We start from the raw sequence: 23,078 nt of genomic DNA, 5'->3' as shown, positions 1-23,078 counted from the left end.
CTGTCTGCCATAACATAATAATGTTAATGGGAAGATGCCAACCAGATTCTGTTATGCCTTTATGTAAGATCAGTTGTGCATAAAATTACGGTGAATTAAGTGAAGTTGAAAGAAAAAAGCTAAGTGGCACTCTGGTTCAGTAAGGTTATGAAATAAACATATTGTAGAAGTAAGCCTGACATTTGAGATTAGTGTCGTGAAATAGATTTGGGGGCCCTCCGTGGCTCAGTTGGTTAGCGCGCTAGCGCAGTGTAATGACCCAAAAAACCGCTCACCAATGCAGTCGCTTTGAGTTCAAGTCCAGCTCATGCTGGCTTCCTCTCTGGCCGTAAGTGGGAAGGTCTTCCATCAACCTGCGGATGGTTGTGGGTTTCCCCAGGCTGTGCCCGGTTTCCTCCCACCATAATGCTGGCCGCCGTCGTATAAGTGAAATATTCTTGAGTACCGGCGTAAAACACCAATGAAGTAAAGTGAACTGAAATAGATTTGCTTGTCATATATCGGAAGGCATGAAAATAGATGTTAAAGTCTTTTATTTGTCACAACATTTGTTGTCATGATTGTAGGATGGTGGTTACAACAAGTCTATTCCAGCCCAGCACGTGCAAGACTTAAATCATGACACCAGGAGGAGCCGCAGGAATGGGGGTACGATGTCACCATCTGTGGGTATTCTCTGCGATGTGTGTAACAGAAACCAGCTTCTGAAGGTCAAGCAGTTGGCAGATTTTGTACCGTTCAATGAGGTAAGTGTTTCAAAAATGTGGTATTTTTTGGCAAGTTTATCGTTTTGCTATTAAAGGTGGTGGAGTTATTTGACAATCTGCACAGATCAGATTTACCATTGGTTTCAGTTCTGCCTGTCTTATCTCACTATCATAAGTGTACGCATCATGGTAGTGCTAGTATATGGATGTGTAAGCTGAGAGATCATATGGTAATGACTAATGTAAAGAAGCTGCTGCTAATACTGAAGTCTTTCCCCCCATAAAATAATGTTGTGAACAATAGTAACTGGCTCTGCATCACAAGGGAAGGGTAGAGAAGAATCAATGCAAATGTAAACCAGACTACAGGAATCTGCATGGATTTGCCTAAAAACATTCCAGTGAATTCTTGTAAACCAAAGCCGATTCTGACCAAAACAAAAGATGGAAATAGAAGCCTGATGAGGAAATCAAAACCTGACAAGAACTCAAACTGAAAATGTACAACAAAACTGACCAGTAAACTGTCCACCAAAGTGGTTTTCTTCTGTTTCCATGAACAGTCAAACTTTGAAGAAAAGTATTACAAAGTTTGTTGTTTAGAATATGTGGAAGTAACATAGTACAGCTCTGTTTTCTGTGAGGTTTGTCAGACACAAGTTCAGCATGAAGTTGATGTGCAATGACTGGTTGACCCTTATCAGCATAATGGCTCAGGCGGGGCGGCTTACTTGCCTTCAGTAAGGTGTCTCATTGAAGCAGCACTAAATAAAAAAGGGATGGAAATCCCTCCTGCAACAAAGGAGGCATATTACATTCAATCTGAAGATTCCTTTATCCTCGTATGACTGAAAAATTGTTAAGTACGACGTTAAACCCCAAGGACTCACTCACTCACTCACTCAAACAGAAGACTGTCACATCATGGAAAGATTTCTATCACACATTGTACAGTGTTTTTGAATCCATTTGTTGGTATCTCACAAAATAAACAACATGTGTGGGGTGTAATTCAGTTCATTTGTGATGCTAATTATGAGACAGAGGTTGTTTGGAGTGTGATTCTGTTTAATTGTTGGTTACATATATTTGTGAGAAAAGTTTGCAGTGTAATTTTGTTTAATTGTTGCTTATGTATATTATGAGATATAGGTTTTTTGCAGTGTAATTTTGGTTTTTAACAGGCAAATTATGAAGAAGAGGTTGAAATTTTCAAGCATAACCTAGAGCATGTGTACAAGCTGTGCAGAGTTTGTGTGGCTTCTACTGAGTTAGAGATTCAGCAACAAGATGAGCTCCTCCAGAGCCGACTGAGCCCTGGAGAACTCAAGAAGCTTCATTCCACATCCCAATCTCTGCTGTCACAGAGCTATAGGGTAGGTTTAGTCTGCAGTCGGCATACATGAGTCGATTTTAAAAATTGCATGGGTGCTAAAGCCCACCTTTTAGCCATTCAACCAAAATTTTTTTTTTTTATAACTTGATTTACGAGTGCAACCATTTTGTATATGTAAATGTTGGTGCATAAGTGCGTCCAAAATTGTTTTCCTAATGTGACCCATGACATCAAGTCGACTCAATTGTATGCCTTGATTTGAAGGGAGCGTGTGTATTGAATGAAGGGGAGATAACTCTGGTGAACAAATTTCACAATGGAAAATTTGAAAATAGAAAATGTACTTACTTTCAGACTTAATATTCAAGAACTGCAGTAGGTATTATAGAAACAACAGGGTTACATTCAGTGTTTTTAGGGAAAAGTACCCTCTTTTGTGATGAAATTTTGGAGTCCTTGTCTCCAATGGTAAAACTTTTTTTCTCTGTTTTGCAGGATTGGGATGACCCTCAGCCTTATCTCTCCATCTTATCCACTATTCTCCATGCATTGAGTCTTGTTTGTGCAGTATCACTGTTACTGGCATTATTGCCTTCATTTCTGAAGAGTTACAATATCAAGGGGGCCTATTCTTCATACTCTGTACAGTCTGTTGAGAGCCTGGATACATTTCTGGTCTTTTTAGGACTCTTTCTCAACATCTTCTCCAAACTTCTGCTTGGAAAATTAAGGTTTGTTGTTTTCTTATATGTGTTCAGTGGCATTCACATGGAAGGATTTGTTGTATTGGTTCGTGAAATGAAAATAGAACTAGAGCTATTTTATGTAAGTGTTAGCTTTTGACTAAAAGCGGTAGATTGAAAAGTCACATGATTAATGATTTGTTGTATTCTGTAAGCTGGTATGATAAATTCAGATATTAAGTTAAAACTAAATTCCCTCGCGGACAATCATGAGTTCAAAAAGTAGTTTAGATGTACTTTTGAAAATGTTGTAAAATAACCTCTGGCAGAGGAAAAATCATAACCTAAGAAGCTAGATGTAGTTGGCCGGCATTGCGGGTGTGCGTGAATTTCACGACCATTATGACAGAAGCATGTCCAGATTTACCATACACTACTGTGTTGCCCCTCTCCACTGTGTTAAAACAGAACTGTCCTCATTAAAGTCTGGTACTAACCCTCAGCCCAACCCTCCTCATTCAAACACCCAGCCTGGATAATTACATTTACAGATGAGTCCTGGAGGACAACTCCACATGTTATCTGGAGTGGACTGGTGGATTCTGTGCCGGGCAACCTCAAAGACAGGCTATGTGGACAACCAGAAAAAATGCTTAAAATTGAGCCCTGTTAGTTCTGTCTTATTTGACTCAATAAAGGCATGTATTTGGTTCAGACTGTAGATGCTAAGCATTATGTTCATTCATATGTGTTAACTTTTTATACAAATACAGTTGATTCCTGTTACTGGAAACCACAGACTTGTATTCACCACTATTGTCTTTCATTTTTTTTAACCTTTTAGGGTATATTTTACAGATGGACTCTGTGCCTTCTTGTGGCTTGGCCTCATGTTTAATCATGTGTTCTATCTCCAAGACGACCACATCCAATCAGTTGGAAGAGGCCTCATGTTTATTGGTTGCGTTGCCACCATTGTCATGACAATTGTGTCTATGCTGTGGAAGAGGCAACCCCGTAGTAATTCTAACTTCAGTATAAGAAGGTAAATGATACAGTAGATATTTTATCTAAATTCCAAGCACCACACTGTCACAAAACTTTCTGATTGGATGGATGGATGAGCTATATGGTGGGTTCAGGCCTCTTCATAAATGCCGGCAGCCTGTTTTTGGTCGTTTCACCGGGTGTATTGTACAAAGTTTCAACTGATCAAATGATATACCTAAAATTAAGCAATCTGTTACTCTTGTCTTTATTGACAACTCATAGGTTGACAAATGCTGGTCTTAATTAGTTGGAATTCTGAAAATAATTCCTGCTAGACCTACTTCTGTGTGTGTGCACACATATCGTGGCTCCCTTCTGTTGTTCCCGTGGCCAGGTTGTGCAGTAATATAATGTTTGCGCTGATTGGCTACACGCTGGTTGACAAACCAATCAGGGAACACGACACATGCTGGCTATGCTATGCTCTGCGTTGACTTCTGTCGTCGTATTTACAATATGAAGTGAACTTCATGTCAGATCACTTTGGCAGAAGCCTTTAAAAGAAGCAGGAGCCAAAAACCAATCAATAAACCAACATGGTTGAAATCGTTTCCATTTGAGAATATACAGTGAAAGTTTATTTGGAACTAAGTCACACTTTCTTTAATAGAACCTAAAAAACTGCATGTTGCAAGGAGTAATAAAAGTAAAAGAATTGATTTTTTTTTTTATTGCAGAATTGAGTTTATTTCAGCAGTGAGTTCAGGGTTTGGCTGTTTTGGGAAATCTGAAAAACTAATTACTACATCTATGTGTCATAACTTACACAGTTAGGTCTGTATTGAATTTTCTGAAGTTAGGCTCAAAAGTTGCAGGATTAAGATTCTTTCAGTTTTGGAATTTAGCAGCCTGTTGACGGTGTCTAAATTGAACTCTTACGAATTCAGTAAGTGGAATAAAGTAGGGTATAAAGTCAAATGTTATCCCAGTGACCATGTTTTCTGTACATTCTTTACACTGACTGAACAAACTGTATGACATGAATGGTTCCATGGTTTTCAGTGTTACTAACTGTCTTGAACATCATGAAATCACTGTACAATGAAGGTGATAGGTAATTGAGGATATGAAATAACAAATGGCTTAAAATGACATAGAATGTAGAAACATGGAATAGAAATTCCAAAATTGTTCCAACAGAAGTTGATAATGTGATTAATTAGTTTGTAATTGTAAGATTTTGTCTCTAGGCTTAGCATTGTACTGTATAAGGTGTGCCAGAAGTCGCGCACCATCCTGTTTTTCATTTTTTTTTGTGTTTCAGATTTAATACTGATTTTAAATTTTTTTTCCCTCTTTCAGAGTTAATTATGGCTAATAAACTAACGATGCAAGAAAGAGCTGAATTGGTTTTTATGTTTGGAAGAGATGGGGCAACACACTGCTCTGCGTGGTGCGCGACTTCTGGGACACCCTGTATATTTGAATGTATTGTAGATATTTCAAAGAAGTACTTTAATGTTTTAAAAATGTTCCATTACAGGTTATCTATGGATAGCGAAAAATCTGAAGAGGTAGACAGCAACACGACAAGTTCATTCACTGGTGATTCTACTTTTCTCGGGGTGCCAGCTCCTCAGGTGCCCTGTGGCTTTGGAACTCCTACCTCAGCGGCTACCTTTTCACGGCCATTACAAAGGGAGGTAATCCCATCTCCTGCCTGGCAGGAGCATTACCCATGGAATTCATTGCAATCGCATCACGCCAGTGACATGCAGCTGCATCACAGACCTCCATCAGTCATCTCGGAGCCTGCCAGAAAACTCACATCTTTCAGCACTGGTAACAAAAACTCTGATTTGAATTCAAGTTTCATGTCAACATTTTCAGAACCTATTCGAAGGGAGACAACTTTAGGTTTGCAACATAGCTCAAAGTCAGCGTTTAGGACAGTGCAGGCCGAGAGCTTTTCTTCCAGAGATCGACCAGCAGAGACTAGCTTTTCTTCTGTCACAGGATTTGGTGATATTGACCTGGAAATAGACAGCATGAATCTGGGAGGATCAAACCTGAGGCGGCATGGCTCTGGTAAGTCACGGTGTTACCTGTATCTCTGAGGACTGGCCAAGATGATCAGTATAGATAATAGTGATGAAGCAACTCTAATGAAGATGGCACAATGAATATATAAAGTAGTAACTAACACAGTTGTAGTGAGGTAACAAAGTGACAGTAAATGGCACAAAAACGTGAAAGCCAAGGGATATGAAAAGCAATGAAAAACTCCACTTCCAAAGAACTGAAAAGCTGGAAGGGAAATACTACAAGGGGCGTTGCTACATTAATTTATTTATTTCACTGGTGTTTTACACCATACTCAAGAAACAAAAACAAAACAAGTCAACAAAACTTTTTCTCAGGTTTGGGCTGTTCGCTGCATGTGGCCAAACTATATGGTATAAAACATCATACTTGCATGTACACAATGTTACAGAAGTGCTGTCTGAAGAATATTTTCAAAACAGTTTCCAAGTGGTTGTGAATGACTTATACTCTGTGCACCTATGGTAAAAGGCTAAGCTGAGATCAGCTTCTCTAACAAACTTAAAGAATTGTTCACATTACCCTTATTAGTTAGGTATGTATCCCAGGGAAAAATGCCTCTAGGACTTCTTATTTTGCAGGTGTGTTTGGCAGTAATGTCTCTCTCAATCACCTAATGACCGCTGGGAGTAAGCTTTCCGTGCCTCCTGTACCAAGAGGAAGACGACCGCTGATCAGTCCGGCCAAGCTTGGGCCTGTCATGCAGCGCAGCTCTACACCATCTGGTACGTACAATGTACATCAGTCTAGCCTACACCATCTGGTACGTATGATGTACATCAGTCTAGCCTACACCATCTGGTACGTACGATGTATATCAGTCTAGCCTACACCATCTGGTACATATGATGTACATCAGTCTAGCCTACACCATCTGGTACGTACGATGTACATCAGTCTAGCCTACACCATCTGGTACATATGATGTACATCAGTCTAGCCTACACCATCTGGTACGTACGATGTATATCAGTCTAGCCTACACCATCTGGTACGTACGATGTACATCAGTCTAGCCTACACCATCTGGTACGTACGATGTACATCAGTCTAGCCTACACCATCTCATACGTACGATGGACATAGTCTACCCTACACCATCTCATACGTACGATGTACATCAGTCTAGCCTACACCATCTGGTAGGTACGATGTACATCAGTCTAGCCTACACCATCTCATACGTACGATGTACATCAGTCTAGCCTACACCATCTGGTACGTACGATGTACATCAGTCTAGCCTACACCATCTCATACGTACGATGTACATCAGTCAAGCCTACACCGCCTGGTATGTACAATCTACATCAGTCTAGCCTACACCAGCTGGTACGTACAATGTACATCAGTCTAGCCTACACCATCTGGTACGTACAATGTACATCAGTCTAGCCTACACCATCTGTACGTACGATGTACATCAGTCTAGCCTACATCATCTGGTACGTACGATGTACATCAGTCTAGCCTACATCATCTGGTACGTACAATGTACATCAGTCTAGCCTACATCATCTGGTACGTACGATGTACATCAGTCTAGCCTACACCGCCTGGTATGTACAATCTACATCAGTCTAGCCTACACCATCTGGTACGTACAATGTACATCAGTCTAGCCTACATCATCTGGTACGTACGATGTACATCAGTCTAGCATACATCATCTGGTACGTACGATGTACATCAGTCTAGCATACACCATCTGGTATGTACAATGTGCAATCGGTCTAGCCTACACCAGCTGGTACGTACAATGTACATCAGTCTAGCCTACACCATCTGGTACGTACGATGTACATCAGTCTAGCCTACACCATCTGTATGTACAATGTGCAATCGGTCCAGCTCATGCTGGCTTCCTCTCCGGCCACATGTGAGAAGGTCTGTCAGCAACCTGCTTGTGGATGGAGGACTGCAGGTTTCGCCCGGGCTCTGCCCGCTTTCCTCCCACCATAATGCTGACTGTCATCGTGTAGGTGAAATATTCTTGAGTATGGCGTAAAACCACAATCAAATAAGTAAAAAAAAATATGTCATTTGGTATGGGCAATGTACATCAGTTAAGGCTCTAACTGAATACCTTTACTAGTTCTCCATGCTAGGGCCAGGCTCTAACTTAATACCTTTACTAGTTCTCTATGCTAGGGCTAAGCCTCTGAGTACCTTTACTAGTTCTCCATGCTAGGGCTAAGCCTCTAACTTAATACCTTTGCTAGTTCTCCATGCTAGGGCTAGGCTCTAACTGAGTACCTTTACTAGTTCTCCATGCTAGGACTAGGCTGTAACTAAACACCTTTGCTAGTTCTCCATGCTAGGGCTAAGCCTCTAACTTAATACCTTTACTAGTTCTCCATGCTAGGGCTAGGCTCTAACTGAGTACCTTTACTAGTTCTCCATGCTAGGGCTAAGCAGAGGCTCTAATACCTTTACTAGTTCTCCATGCTAGGACTAGGCTGTAACTAAACACCTTTGCTAGTTCTCCATGCTAGGGCTAGGCTCTAACTGAGTACCTTTACTAGTTCTCCATGCTAGGGCTAGGCTCTAACTGAATACCTTTACTAGTTCTCCATGCTAGGGCCAGGCTCTAACTGAATACCTTTACTAGTTCTCTATGCTAGGACTAGGCTGTAACTAAACACCTTTGCTAGTTCTCCATTCTAGGGCTAAGCCTCTAACTGAATACCTTTACTAGTTCTCCATGCTAGGGCTAGGCTCTAACTGAATACCTTTACTAGTTCTCCATGCTAGGACTAGGCTGTAACTAAACACCTTTACTAGTTCTCCATGCTAAGGCTAGGCTCTAACTGAATACCTTTACTAGTTCTCCATGCTAGGGCTAGGCTCTAACTGAATACCTTTACTAGTTCTCCATGCTAGGACTAGGCTGTAACTAAACACCTTTGCTAGTTCTCCATGCTAGGGCTAAGCCTCTAACTTAATACCTTTACTAGTTCTCCATGCTAGGGCTAGGCTCTAACTGAATACCTTTACTAGTTCTCCATGCTAGGACTAGGCTGTAACTAAACACCTTTGCTAGTTCTCCATGCTAGGGCTAAGCCTCTAACTGAATACCTTTATTAGTTCTCCATGCTAGGGCTAGGCTCTGACTTAATACCTTTACTAGTTCTCCATGCTAGGGCTAGGCTCTAACTGAATACCTTTACTAGTTCTCCATGCTAGGACTAGGCTGTAACTAAACACCTTTGCTAGTTCTCCATGCTAGGGCTAAGCCTCTAACTTAATACCTTTACTAGTTCTCCATGCTAGGGCTAGGCTCTAACTGAATACCTTTACTAGTTCTCCATGCTAGGACTAGGCTGTAACTAAACACCTTTGCTAGTTCTCCATGCTAGGGCTAAGCCTCTAACTGAATACCTTTATTAGTTCTCTATGCTAGGGCTAGGCTCTGACTTAATACCTTTACTAGTTCTCCATGCTAGGGCTAAGCCTCTGAGTACCTTTGCTAGTTCTCCATGCTAGGGCTAAGCCTCTAACTTAATACCTTTACTAGTTCTCCATGCTAGGGCTAAGACTCTAACTGAGTACCTTTACTAGTTCTCCATGCTAGGGCTAAGCCTCTGAGTACCTTTACTAGTTCTCCATGCTAGGGCTATGCCTCTTACTGAGTACCTTTACTAGTTCTCCATGCTAGGGCTAAGCCTCTAACTTAATACCTTTACTAGTTCTCCATGCTAGGACTAGGCTGTAACTAAACACCTTTGCTAGTTCTCCATGCTAGGGCTAGGCTCTAACTGAGTACCTTTACTAGTTCTCCATGCTAGGGCTATGCTCTAACTGAATACCTTTACTAGTTCTCCATGCTAGGGCCAGGCTCTAACTGAATACCTTTACTAGTTCTCCATGCTAGGACTAGGCTGTAACTAAACACCTTTGCTAGTTCTCCATTCTAGGGCTAAGCCTCTAACTGAATACCTTTACTAGTTCTCCATGCTAAGGCTAGGCTCTAACTGAATACCTTTACTAGTTCTCCATGCTAGGACTAGGCTGTAACTAAACACCTTTGCTAGTTCTCCATGCTAGGGCTAAGCCTCTAACTGAATACCTTTACTAGTTCTTTATGCTAGGACTAAGCCTCTAACATGAATACCTTTACTAGTTCTCCATGCTAGGACTAGGCACTAACTGAATACCTTTACTAGTTCTCCATGCTAGGGCTAAGGCTCTAACTGAATACCTTTACTAGTTCTCCATGCTAGAGCTAGGGCTCAAACTGAATACCTGTTTCTTAATTCTAGGATTAACTGAATATCTTTACTAGTTGTATTTGTTTATATGGGACTAACTGAATACGTTTACTAGTTTTCCATGTTAGGGTTTAGGTTCTAGCTCAATACCTTTGTTGCGATGAATTTTTTTCGCTATTCTTTCAGCTGTGCTGACGTTATTTGAATGTAAATATTTGATTTTATTTATTTGATATTTATTTCTTCCTGTCTCAGATCTTCACTCTGTCAGCTCTCCACTGTCGCAGAGAACATTATTTACGGACACCCAGTCCATCATCAGCGATCAGTTCTCACAAAACAGCAATTTGTGGCGACCCAGTGAGCACCCTAAATCTAACCAGGCATATATAAGGAGATCAGTGATTGGACAAGACGGTTATAGCAGCCATTCAAGATCCAATCAGATATATTTAAGGAGATCAGTGATTGGACAAGACTGTGATAGCAGCCATTCAAGTCAAAGGTCACAGTCCAGCTTTTGTCCAGTGGACAGCACAACAGACAGATGCTCAGAAAAATTATCTACAGTGTTAGGTATGTCTTCTGCAGAAATATAACACAGATGATTCAATGAGGTTAGTGTTTTCTGGCCAAAACAGTTGGAGAGGTCAGTTTAAGAAGGAACGCCAGAATTCTGACCTAGGTGGAAACGTGCTTTTTGGTAGTTAAACACTTTTTAAGACACAGTTGCTCTTTGACTTTCTCATACATATACATGTACATGAAGTTCAAGTCCAGCTCATGCTGACTTCCTCTTCGGTTGTACATGGGAAGGTCTGCCAGCAACCTGCAGATGGTGGTAGGTTTCTACCGGGTTTTGCCTGGCTTCCTCTCTGGTTGTAGATTGGGAGGTCTACCAGCAACCTGCAGGTGGTAATTAATTTCGAGCCTCTGTGGTACAAGTGAAATATTCTTGAGTATGGTGCAAAACAGTAAACACCAGCCAAATAAAGAAATAGATACATGCAGTTTATTATTTAACTGACTTGACAGAGGTTGGCACCATAACGATTTCCAAGGTTGAGAACATGTCAGTAAAAAAAAAAAACAACAAAAAACAGAGGCTGTCATTTAGTGGGAATCAGATTAATTGTACTTAAGAATACTTTGTTGATGAGTTCTTAACGCTTCTTTGTAATGCGCATGTTGCCGTAAGGTATAAATGTCCACTGATATATCTGGATTAAAGTTTAGTACAAAACCACTCACTATCTACTATGTTCTAGTTCTATCATGATTTCTTCCGCAGTTGTGTAAAAATTGAGATGTCCACCATTGCCAAAAAATACCTCTATTTGAAGTGAAATAAAACTTTCTTGTCAGCATGGTTGTATCAGTAGCTTTGTTTGGGGGTAAGTTGGGTTATCCCATGTGTTTTAGTAGTAACTGATAAGCAAAGTGTGAGGGGATGTGTATGGTTTATTCAGTAGTGATTTGATTATTTCGACCCCTAATTCAGAAGAACAGTAACAATATTTTTCTTATTTGTTTGCAGAAGCAGTTCCCTGGTGGCAGAGTGGGTATGTGATATTGAGTGTTTTGGCATTGAGTCTTTTCACTAACATGATCATTCTCTACACAACTGTGACACGTGTGTGATGCCCACAGGATCACTGTCTACACAACTGTGACATCCACAGGATCTCTGTCTACACAACTGTGACACCCACAGGATCACTGTCTACACAACTGTGACATCCACTGGATCACTGTCTACACAACTGTGACACCCACAGGATCTGTCTACACAACTGTGACACGTGTGTGACATCCACAGGATCACTGTCTACACAACTGTGACATCCACAGGATAACTGTCTACACAATTGTGACACGTGTGTGACATCCACAGGATCACTGTCTACACAACTATGACACCCACAGGATCACTGTCTACACAACTGTGACATCCACAGGATCACTGTCTACACAACTGTGACACCCACAGGATCACTGTCTACACAACTGTGACACGTGTGTGACATCCACAGGATCACTGTCTACACAACTGTGGCATGTGTGTGACACCCACAGGATTGCTGTCTACACAACTGTGACACCCACAAGATCACTGTTTACACAACTGTGGCATGTGTGTGACACCCACAGGATTGCTGTCTATACAACTGTGACAACCACAAGATCACTGTTTACACAACTGTGGCATGTGTGTGACACCCACAGGATTGCTGTCTATACAGCTGTGACACCCACAAGATCACTGTCTACAAAACTGTGACACCCACAGTATCACTGTCTACACAACCCAGGCACGTGAGTGACACCCACAGGATCGCTGTCTGCACAACTGTGACACATGTGACATTCGCAGGATCACTGTCCACACAACCCAGGCACATGTGTGACATCCAATGGATCACTGTCTACAGAAGTGTGACACTCACAGGATCACCGTCCACACAACTGAGATGCATGTGTGACACCCACAGCATCAATTTCCCTAAAAAACTGTGACACCCTCAAAATCGCTCTCTCTACACAAAACTCTGGCATCCACACTATGTGCAATCTCTGTGCACAGATGTGACTTGTGACACCCACAGGATTCCTCTGTCCACACCCTGTGTGACACCAAATGTGTGTTGGGCAGAACTGACAAATTGAATGTTCCACCATGCCTAACATGGATTGAGAATTGACTGTATAAACGGCTTGATAGCATCTGGTCATAATGTTTGTGTATGAAATTGCAGGATCTATCATCATGGAACATACTCTTTATTTGATGTTTTTTCAATGTGTTATCATCAAACCAAAAAAATTAGAAAAGTTGCACAAGCTTGTGGAGCAGATGGGAAGAGTTTGTTTTTTTTTTTTTTGCTTTTTTTTTTGAAAAATGCAAATGCAGTGTACTGATACTTCAAAAAGAATTGAATGAACACCTGTAATATTGTTCATCATTATTAACCTCTTGTTTTATACTGATGGCTTTTATACGTCATGGTCAATGTTCAGGGTTGTTGTTGTATTTACACATGTACACCCTACAAACATATGTATGGTGGGGAATGGTTTTGTGCATTTAGAGTTGTATTATACATTTTATTTCAAAGTTGTGGCAATGTACATTTTTTTATTAATTTCTGTTTTTATATTCTAGTTTAGTAAATTAGGAAAATTTGTTGATGAAACATATAATGAAAGAGAACATGTTAATTTTTATGTTTGCATTTTGTTATTCATTTAGATTGTTGGGTTTAGTCCCGGCCTTGGAGATTAGGTTGATTTTCCCACCGTGTTCGTATAGCGCCCTTTTTTACGCTAAGCGGTCAGTGACGCTTTTGGAGCTGATTGCGCAGTCGTACACTTGTTAAAAAAAAACTTATATCACACCAGTACAGCTAGTAAGTTTTACATCACCGGTAGGAAAGATCATCAGTATCTTGCCAAAGGCTGACGGATATGCGAGGGTTTGATGTTGACAACATGAGGCCATGACAAGTGGAAGCTATTCTGTACTTTATTAGTCTCTATGAGTTTCGGGGTGTGGCTATTTACATCTGTAGTAGCCCATAGTATTGGCATATACATGTATGTAGGTCTTGTAATCGAGTTATTTATTAATTCATTTCACTGGTGTTTTCACGCCGTACTCAAGAGTATTTCACTTATACATTGTGGGCAAGCAATATGGTTTGAGGAATCTGGTCAGAGCCCGGCGGAAACCCACAGCCATCCAGAAGTTGCTGACAGACCTTGCCACAGCCGGAGAGGAAGCCAGCATGAGCTCAACTCACAGTAACCACATTAATGAGAGGCTTCTGGGTCATTGCGACACGCTAGCATGCTAAAAACCACGGCCTGTAATGAATTGTGTAGGCCATAATTATGCTAAATCTGTAATTGTACTAAAGTTAGTAATGACAGTATCAGTATATTACCGTCTGAAGATTGTGCATGGTACTAAAGCCTCCATTTTGAGCAAATTAAACAATGGTTTCCTTTAGAAAGTAATATACATAGGCAATATAAAGGGAATGTTGTGGCAGTAATTGTTAGTCTCCCATCAAACTGCTCTCTTAGGATTAGCCACAGACATCGATTCAAGATCAGAGACATCACACTAGGGGACTTTTGAGTTAAACTCTAATCGCTAAATGTAATAGTCTTAGTGTTTTATTTGATTTGCTAAAAATGTTAGGCAACTTCATCACATTTGTGAGATTCACAGAAGTTATTTAGAGTACACAAATGATGGAGAAAAGTGCAGAGCTGGACGTTTGTGAACTTGAGAAATTTCATAAAGGGAACTTGTTATTTTTACCTCTGCAACACGTTGAGCTATAAAGCGATCAATGAATCAATGTCAACAAAGGTTGCCTAACCCGTTTCAAAAAGCACATATCGTTGACGTATAACAATAGAAATAGAAATACTGTTAAAAGGTGGAGAAAACGTAAACATTACATGAAGTTCAGATGAAAGAGTGAGAAAAGTTGGTTGTGAATGTGGTCTTTAATATTTGTTTTCTTGATTTTTCTTTAAGGAGACAAAGACATCTGAGAACAATTTTTGTATGGTGGGTATGGTGGGCTTTTGGTGCATATCTTTGTATAATGATGTAATGAATGTTGATGTAACACATGTTTAATAAAGGTATTTGCACTAGATTTTGTTCTTTTTAGCTGACAAAATTGTTCAACCTGGATTTTGATCATATTTACATTTTAAAAAATTCATAAAAGCTATCATAATTCAGATTAAGTGCATATGTTTGGATATAAACAACAAATTTACAATCAAATATATTTATTACACATACATCGAAATTCTTATTTAGAACATTATTATGCAATGACGATAAATACCAAAAGTGGTCCCAAATACCCACCATACAAAAATATTTCTAAATACCACTTTTTCCTGAAAAAAAATATATTTAAGACCATATTTATAAATAAGTTAGGACGCTTTTTCGGACTTTTAGTGACTGCTGGCCCTGTATACTAACTATGGCGACTGCTGGCCCTGTATACTGACTGGGGCTGGTGTAGGCCCTGTATACTGACTATGGTGATGGTAGGCCGTGTATACTGACTATGTTGATGGTAGGCCCTGTATACTGACTATGGTGATGGTGGGCCCTGTATACTGACTATGGTGATGGTGGGCCCTGTATACTGACTATGGTGTTAGTGGGCCCTGTATACTGACTATGGTGATGGTAGGCCTTGTATACTGACTATGGTGATGGTAGGCCCTGTATACTGACTATGGTGATGGTGGGCCCTGTATACTGACTATGGTGATGGTAGGACCTGTATACTGACTATGGCGACTGCTGGCCCTGTATACTGAATGGGGCTGGTGTAGGCCCTGTATACTGACTATGGTGATGGTAGGCCGTGTATACTGACTATGGTGGTGGTAGGCCCTGTATACTGACTATGGTGATGGTAGGCCCTGTATACTGACTACGGTGATGGTGGGCCCTGTATACTGACTATGGTGATGGTAGGCCTTGTATACTGACTATGGTGATGGTAGACCCGGTATACTGGCTATGGTGATGGTGGGCCCTGTATACTGACTATGGTGATGATAGGCCCTGTATACTGACTATGGTGATGGTGGGCCCTGTATACTGACTATGGTGATGGTAGGCCCTGTATACTGATTATGGTGATGGTAGGCCCTGTATACTTGCTATTGTGATGGTAGGCCCTGTATACTGACTATGGTGATGGTAGGCCATGTATACTGACTATGGTGATGGTAGGCCCTGTATACTGACTAGGGTGATGGTAGGCCCTGTATCCTGGCTATGGTGATGGTAGGCCCTGTATACTGGCTATGGTGATGGTAGGCCCTGTACACTGACTATGGTGATGGTAGGCCCTGTATACTGACTATGGTGATGGTAGGCCCTGTATACTGACTATGGTGATGGTAGGCCCTGTATACTGACTATGGTGATGGTAGGCCCTGTATACTGACTATGGTGATGGTAGGCCCTGTATACTTGCTATGGTGATGGTAGGCCCTGTATACTGACTGGGGCTGGTGTAGGCCCTGTATACTGATTATGGTGATGGTAGGCCCTGTATACTGACTATGGTGATGGTAGGCCCTGTATACTGACTATGGTGATGGTAGGCCCTGTATACTGACCATGGTGATGGTAGGCCCTGTATACTGGCTATGGTGATGGTAGGCCCTGTATACTGACTATGGTGATGGTAGGCCCTGTATACTGACTATGGTGATGGTAGGCCCTGTATACTGACTATGGTGATGGTAGGCCCTGTATTCTGACTATGGTGATGGTAGGCCCTGTATACTGATTATGGTGATGGTAGGCCCTGCATACTGACTATGGTGATGGTAGGCCTGTATACTGACTATGGTGATGGTAGGCCCTGCATACTGACTATGGTGATGGTAGGCCCTGCATACTGACTATGGTGATGGTAGGCCCTGTATACTGACTATGGTGATGGTAGGCCCTGCATACTGACTATGGTGATAGTAGGCCCTGTATACTGACTATGGTGATGGTAGGCTCTGTATACTCATTCTGGCGATTGCTGGCCCTGCATACTGACTGGGGCTACTGTAGGCCCTACAGACTGAATGTGGCGACTGTATGTGCCCTTTATACTGACTTGGCCCTACAAACTGACTTTGGCGACTGTGGGTCCTGTATACTGACTGGCGACTGTAGGCCCTGTATACTGACTATAGCGGCTATAGGCCCTGTGTGCTGACTGCTTTGACCGTAGGCCCTGTATACTGAAGGCGAACTATTTACCATATTGATGTGATAGGCTACTCTACATCGCAGCATTTATAAATATAGGTCAGTCAGATTATCTGCGGTACAGACGTACTGTTAGCCACAAATGAACATGAAATACCGGATACATTGATCGCTTTCGTATAATGTAATAGCAGACATCGATAACTCCGAATGACGATTTCTATTTATTTGAGAACTTTATTTTCCCCATCATAATAGGGAGTGAACAACATGTAATGGAAAGTGACGCAGATGGTTAGGGCGACACCTTTGATGCATGACGACATGCAGATGTTACATATACCTGTACAGACATGTTATGAGAGCCTCACATCGATAGCGCCACTGGAAGATCTATTTGTAATGTACAGACCCTTGACATCCTATATACATGTACGTGCGAAGTTGACATATTTATCAGGAGATGCCCGATTTGTATCCAGGAAGACATGCACTAACTGGTTGAACCTGTTATACTACTTTTGACACAAATACTCCAAATAACGTGGAAGGCTTTAACACACGTCAGCTCATTTTATTTTGGTTAGGACAACGTTGTGGTTGTATGAACCGTATAATGAATGCTAAGTGTGGAGGTGATGAGGGACTGAGAACTGTATAGGGTTAGATATGAAACGGCAATGGTTGCTTTATCAATATACAGTTATTTTTATTTAGTTGATTATTTTTTACGTCTGGCCCACATATACACTCAAGATTTTTTCACTTATACGATGGTAGTCAGCTTTATGATTGGAGAACTTGGGAGTGGCCTACTCGCGGATTTTCCACGTGTGACGTACTTGTATACGTCATCAGATATTAGTTTCTGATATCTGCTACAAAACTATGGTTAAAGTTTCTTTTAGTCAGCTGCGTATATTCAGCTGTCTGTAAAATCAGTCATACTCCATACCAAAATTTTCTTTCGTTAGTGACGTGTAACAACAAAAGCTCTAAACATTGATATATTGTACGTGTGTATTATCGCAAGGAAAATGCAGTAAGACTACTTTTTCTAATTCACAATGTTTTCAACACTAAGAACTCATTGCCTCGGGTGGCGTCATATAATCATCCCAAAACTAAAGGCATGCTGGGTAATGTCACTTGTTATTGCGAGTAATTTGCTTTACAATAGCTGCGCCAACATGTTGTTAGAGCAAACGCCATGACCTAACACACCGTAATCTCAGCGAACAGACTACATTGTCTTCTATAACAGAATTTTCTAACATCCAACTTTTTCAATTTTATATTGAACTCTGCCCAGTATCCAGCATGCCACTTTTTGTTGAATAATTATGACGTCGTCCGAGGCAATGAGGTTTTGTCGGCGAAACCGAGCTTAAGGACTTTAACAGTATAAACTAGAAAAAGTGTTTTAACTTCATTTTTCTGTGAAAGAACATGAATTTCCAACATGTCCAGTTTAGAGGTTGTGGTGTTACGTGTCATTGACTAAAGGCAATTTTATTAGCGAGTATGACTCATTTTACAGACAGCTGAATATAGGCACCTGGCTAAAAGAGACTATAATGTCTCTTCAACGAACGTTAGATGAGGAAAACAGCACCGAAAGTGCAATCGCTCACTGCATGGTCACCAGTTAAGGTCAATCGAACAGCGACAGCTCAACAAATCCCTGTCCAAGACGGTGTTTGATCTTTCACCTCGTATGTCCTAGCGATCATATGTGGTTCATATTATGTATTTTTAGTTTAGAGTTGTTTTTTTTTTTTAATCTCATCTGCTATATTTGCCTGAAAAGCCGATAATTGATGAGATTTTATCAAAATTCTAATGATTCTTTTATCATCAGAATGTATAACTCTGCTATTCACCCAGGACAGACACAAGCCTGTATATGTTTCCATTTATACACAGTGATGATAAAATAACATCAGGCAAGAACAGGGCATGAAGATTTGCACTATTATAGAATAATAAAATAGAACAAAAATATAACAGCAGGAAGTTTCAAATGAGCAGCGTTGCTATACCCAGTTATCTGTCATTGTATACACTCGCACACTCGCGCGCGCGCACACACACACATATATAGACCGATTTCAGACAGTAATTATCACACGTGACCTGAATTAATGTTATTTCAAAAAGTGGCGTAAGTAGCATATATCATTGGGAATGCCGGTTAGAAGTAAGCCGTTTTGCCATCGGACAGCATATAGGCCTAACATGTCGGAACGCGAGAAGGCAATAGAAAGGATCGTTTTTGATTCTTTGTGAACAACAGAATGAAAATCAATCTGGCGATTAGTTTCACATCTCGACCGCCAACAAATTTTGTTGTCATGCCCTTTAAAGTGAAAGAAAGCTAAAATATGAAATGAGGTTCATCATACAGGCAACTGAAAACTATGCGTAAAAATACTTTTATTCATTTTTCCAGAATTTTTCAAGAGTGTTAAAAGACGGTATCTGTAAGAACTCACATCACCACGTTTATTCATGGGTAAAAAGAGTTAGACGAAACGTCACGCAGTTTTGTGATTAGAGTTGGGAAAAATCCATGTGACATCAGAGTTGATAAAAACCCACCTTAGAATTAAAATGTTTGAACGCCTTTAACTCCTTTCACAAAAGTCTAAAAAAATAAATGAAACAGTATTTATGAATAGTTTTAAGTGGTCTATTTAGTGTTGCATACTTCCATGTTTAGAGACCTTTTCCTTTCAACCAGACTACAATGCATGTTCGCAAACCTGCTATAACCGCTTAGTATCTCAACCATACATGAATGCACAGGCCTGTCAACAGCTCTGTCAAACAGCCCAACAGTGTTTGGAATACAGTGTTCTCTGATTAAATATACAGCTTAATCACAGCTGTAGACCATATATGGTATACAAACCTACATAATACGTGTATATAATCAGAGCCTGCAGGTAATGCACATTGGCCAGCAGCCGAAATCCAGGTATGTGCATAGAACGAGTTCGAAGGTATATAGGTCTATGTATATTGCCTACTATGACACGGACCAAATATCTCTTAGCTGTGCATGTTGTCAGTCAAGTAGAGGGACATTTGCACGCTGATCAGCTTCTGAAACAGCGTTCACTCAAAGATGTGTAAGGCGCTAATTTACACTGGAAAAACCTGAAGTTTCTGTTTTACCAATCTAAGCTGACATTTTGTTTTTGTGTTGCTATCCAGCTCCGATGAGCAAATAGCGTACATTCCGTGGGAAATTGGCCAAGGCACGGTGGATGTACTGTGACGTAGGTACCAGCGTACGATGCGTGTCCGGGCATGTAAATGTATTATAATTGACCCACATCTGAAGGGTCAATATCCCTGCTCAAGACGATTACCTACGTCATTTGATTGTCGCACATGCGCTGTGAGAAGAAAACGAGCCTGCATAAACAAATCGTTGGTGAGTTGAGGGCTTTCTGTTTTACAGCTTTACGATTGGAACTTTGCAGCATTTTCCCCATTTGGCTGCATCAAACTGTGCAGAAATGTTTTTGATATTCTGTGTTTGTTCGTGGTAATCTGTGTTGATTTAGAGGGAAATCCCGCAGGGAAGGGCACTCTCATCTGTCAGCCTGTGATACGACCGAAGAGGCTAGGTCAAACTTCGGGCTTCCCTAGTTCTATTTTTAGATCGTACGGCCCTTAAATAGGCAAGCTACACGTTCAGGTCGAATTCCCAACAGATCTCACATTGGGTCGATTGGATACATCATACATATGTGAGTGTGTTTTGGCCTTCATATAAATATATACAATCTTAGCACCAGCTTACCACTTTATGCAAGGAGTGGGCCTATATGACACACCTGTAGCTGGCATTCCGCTGAGTGTATAGGCCTGTAATGCAGCTCCTGTTAAGCACCGTGGATCCATGTCAGCATGTCGCTGTGATGGAACTGGTTCAACAGCACGGAATCGGGAGAGCCGTCTTAATCGTGATGGCGGAATATTGGAATGAAATGGACCGGGAAGCGGCTAAGAATGATTTTAACGCCAAAAAAATTGACTCCCCGTTTTATCGTCTGCTTCATGAGGAGTTTGGCATAAAAGTTCATTTTCAACAGGCTGACTCTCATCGGGCCTTTTTACGCAAGGCCTTCGATAGACTTCGAAGTTTTGTTCCTTCGGTGACAGAAGAACAGATTCTTGTTCACGACTTGAGTAAATATTCTTTTGAACAAGCGGTGGGCTACACGGCAAAGTGGGTGCACGATGTGGAATGGAACAACAGCGCGTGGCAGACTGCGTTGCGTCATCATTACGCAACTGAACCGCATCACCCCGAGCACTACACAACCACGTGCGAAATGCCAGACAGCTATTTACAAGAAAGCATTTTGGATATGGTGGCATCTCGCTGGGAAAGGCAACTGGGTGGGAGTGATGACGTGACAAATTATGAACTTGTTAACTTCGATCCCAAATTCCTTTCAAGATACAGTGAGGGTGATTTTGTGAGAGTTGAAGCAATCATCAAGCGTATTCAACAGTGTGACTAGCTATGGTACCGTAACATCAGATTTATCGCCCTCTATCTATTCGGGGCACTCCCATATGGATTGTGTTGTAGTACATATACTAAATACTAAACCTTACCAGACAAGCCGCGCAGAGTTCCATTTATCGGCTTGTTAACGAAATGATCATTTTTACTGAAAGGGAGATTTATCTTGTGTATGCTACTAAGTCATGCTGTTCAAAATGCCTAATGGTACAAAGTTGTAATTGCCACAGTGATCAACAAGACGCAAGATTCCAGATTATGATAAAATACATGACTTGTAAGCCGTATTTGTTGAATAGCTGGATTTCTGGATTGGTATAACTTAATAAGAAAACATAATGTTTTATGTAAAAAATGACTTTCGATGTTTATTTTGTCTCGTCTATTGTTTTTTTTTTCATATAGGCTGAGACTTCGTCTAAATTAGGCCTATATATGTAAACGTTACATATTATGGATTTGTCTCAGTCAAGAAAGTTTAATAATTCGACAACTGCATCGCTCTTATCAGCCTTGTGACTGTTCACAAGTAGATGGATAGTTATCTCCAGCGGTTATATATTAACATGTATCGGTACTATTCTGTAAGATGGCTTGGGAGCTATTTACTGGCCGCTAGCGAAGTGGCAAAAAATTACCTTTTCCTCAATGCTTTAACAATGGGCGGCCGTTTTGTTTTAGACACGAAAGGGTGGTTATGTGACCTCCAACCACGTCTTACAGAGTAGTGTGCCCTGTATATATGCTCAGTTACTGACACGCACCAACTTACATTTGCGAGTATACTTAAATCAGTATCGCAGCCATGGTTATATACAGCTAAACGGAACAACACCACATGCAGTTTGAGAATGCACCCCCTCCTCCCCCTCCCACCCCACATTAATAACACACACACCCACCCAACCCCAGACCCCACCCTCCTCGCTATCAACAATAGACTGAGCCAATGATTCCATGCCATCTTTTTAGACCACCATGCTTTCAACAAAGGATGCTGGGTGCAGTGTGGCCATATATCATGTGTCACTTCATGAACGTCACACCAAATACAGCAAACACGAATTGAGAAAGTACTAAAGTTAATACATCGCTTATAAAAATACTTATTACACAGAAATGTACCCGTTGTTATAATCTATATACGGCCTCATGGGTGTGGCGACAAGCGGACGCAAATCAGGGAAAACCACCTAAATTCGGCCCTCGTGGTTAGGCTCTCAACATCACCACTAGCCACAGGCAGCAGCGGGTTTTACACAGCTGACATCCGCGTTATTTTCTCTATATCCATATAGCGATTTATGAAATATGATAAAGTGTAAGCAGGCACTCAGAAACTGCGTTGTGTATGACTCAGATGTGTATGATTTACTCGCATGTCAATAATTCAGTTGTCATAAAATTAAACGTCGTTCAGCATGAGTCTTATTCTTAAGTAGATGTATAATCACAAACGAAACTCTACATGTTTGGCCTTCAGAAGATTGAAGGCATCTATCTGTTCGTATATATGGTACGGTCCGTCTTTATAGCACGCCAAACAGTTGAAAAACTATACGTGTTCCTCCTGAGATCGAGTGAGCGAGTGCTTGGGGTTTAAAGTGTCAGAATATCGAAGACATCTGCCTGTTCGTATAGACCAGTATGGTACGGTCCGTCTTTAGGAAGTCAAACGGCTGTAACACCATAACATTTTTTGCCTTCGTTCGGTTATATCAGGCTGTACGTGGTCGGGC

At 41.0% G+C, this 23,078-nt stretch overlaps 2 protein-coding genes across 2 annotated transcripts in view; both read left to right on the top strand.

The window, feature by feature from the left end:
* Window positions 1-14,632, top strand: part of LOC135474685 (transmembrane protein 201-like) — a 15,603-nt gene extending 971 nt beyond the window's left edge. The window contains exons 3-10 of the mRNA XM_064754241.1: window positions 567-746; window positions 1,892-2,083; window positions 2,539-2,774; window positions 3,571-3,771; window positions 5,260-5,804; window positions 6,401-6,544; window positions 10,286-10,606; window positions 11,568-14,632. Of these exons, the coding sequence (XP_064610311.1) occupies window positions 567-746; window positions 1,892-2,083; window positions 2,539-2,774; window positions 3,571-3,771; window positions 5,260-5,804; window positions 6,401-6,544; window positions 10,286-10,606; window positions 11,568-11,671 (1,923 nt within the window). The 3' untranslated portion in view covers window positions 11,672-14,632. The remainder of the gene's footprint in view (window positions 1-566; window positions 747-1,891; window positions 2,084-2,538; window positions 2,775-3,570; window positions 3,772-5,259; window positions 5,805-6,400; window positions 6,545-10,285; window positions 10,607-11,567) is intronic.
* Window positions 14,633-19,854: 5,222 nt separating this feature from the next.
* On the top strand, window positions 19,855-21,801 carry LOC135474691 (uncharacterized). Its single transcript, XM_064754249.1, has one exon. The coding sequence runs from the start codon at window positions 20,678-20,680 to the stop codon at window positions 21,332-21,334; it is 657 nt and encodes a 218-aa protein (XP_064610319.1). The 5' UTR covers window positions 19,855-20,677; the 3' UTR covers window positions 21,335-21,801.
* The last annotated feature ends 1,277 nt before the right edge of the window (window positions 21,802-23,078 follow it).

The sequence above is a fragment of the Liolophura sinensis genome, chromosome 9, assembly GCF_032854445.1.
Source record: "Liolophura sinensis isolate JHLJ2023 chromosome 9, CUHK_Ljap_v2, whole genome shotgun sequence".
Classification (NCBI taxonomy): Eukaryota; Metazoa; Mollusca; class Polyplacophora; order Chitonida; family Chitonidae; genus Liolophura; species Liolophura sinensis.
The sequence above is the reverse complement of the archived record's forward strand: the minus strand, read 5'-3'. Positions and strand labels throughout refer to the sequence as shown.

What these genes read in the sequence shown, in the direction of transcription:
- LOC135474691 (XM_064754249.1), top strand. Translation starts at nt 20,678, where the DNA reads ATGCAGCTCCTGTTAAGCACCGTGGATCCATGTCAGCATGTCGCTGTG.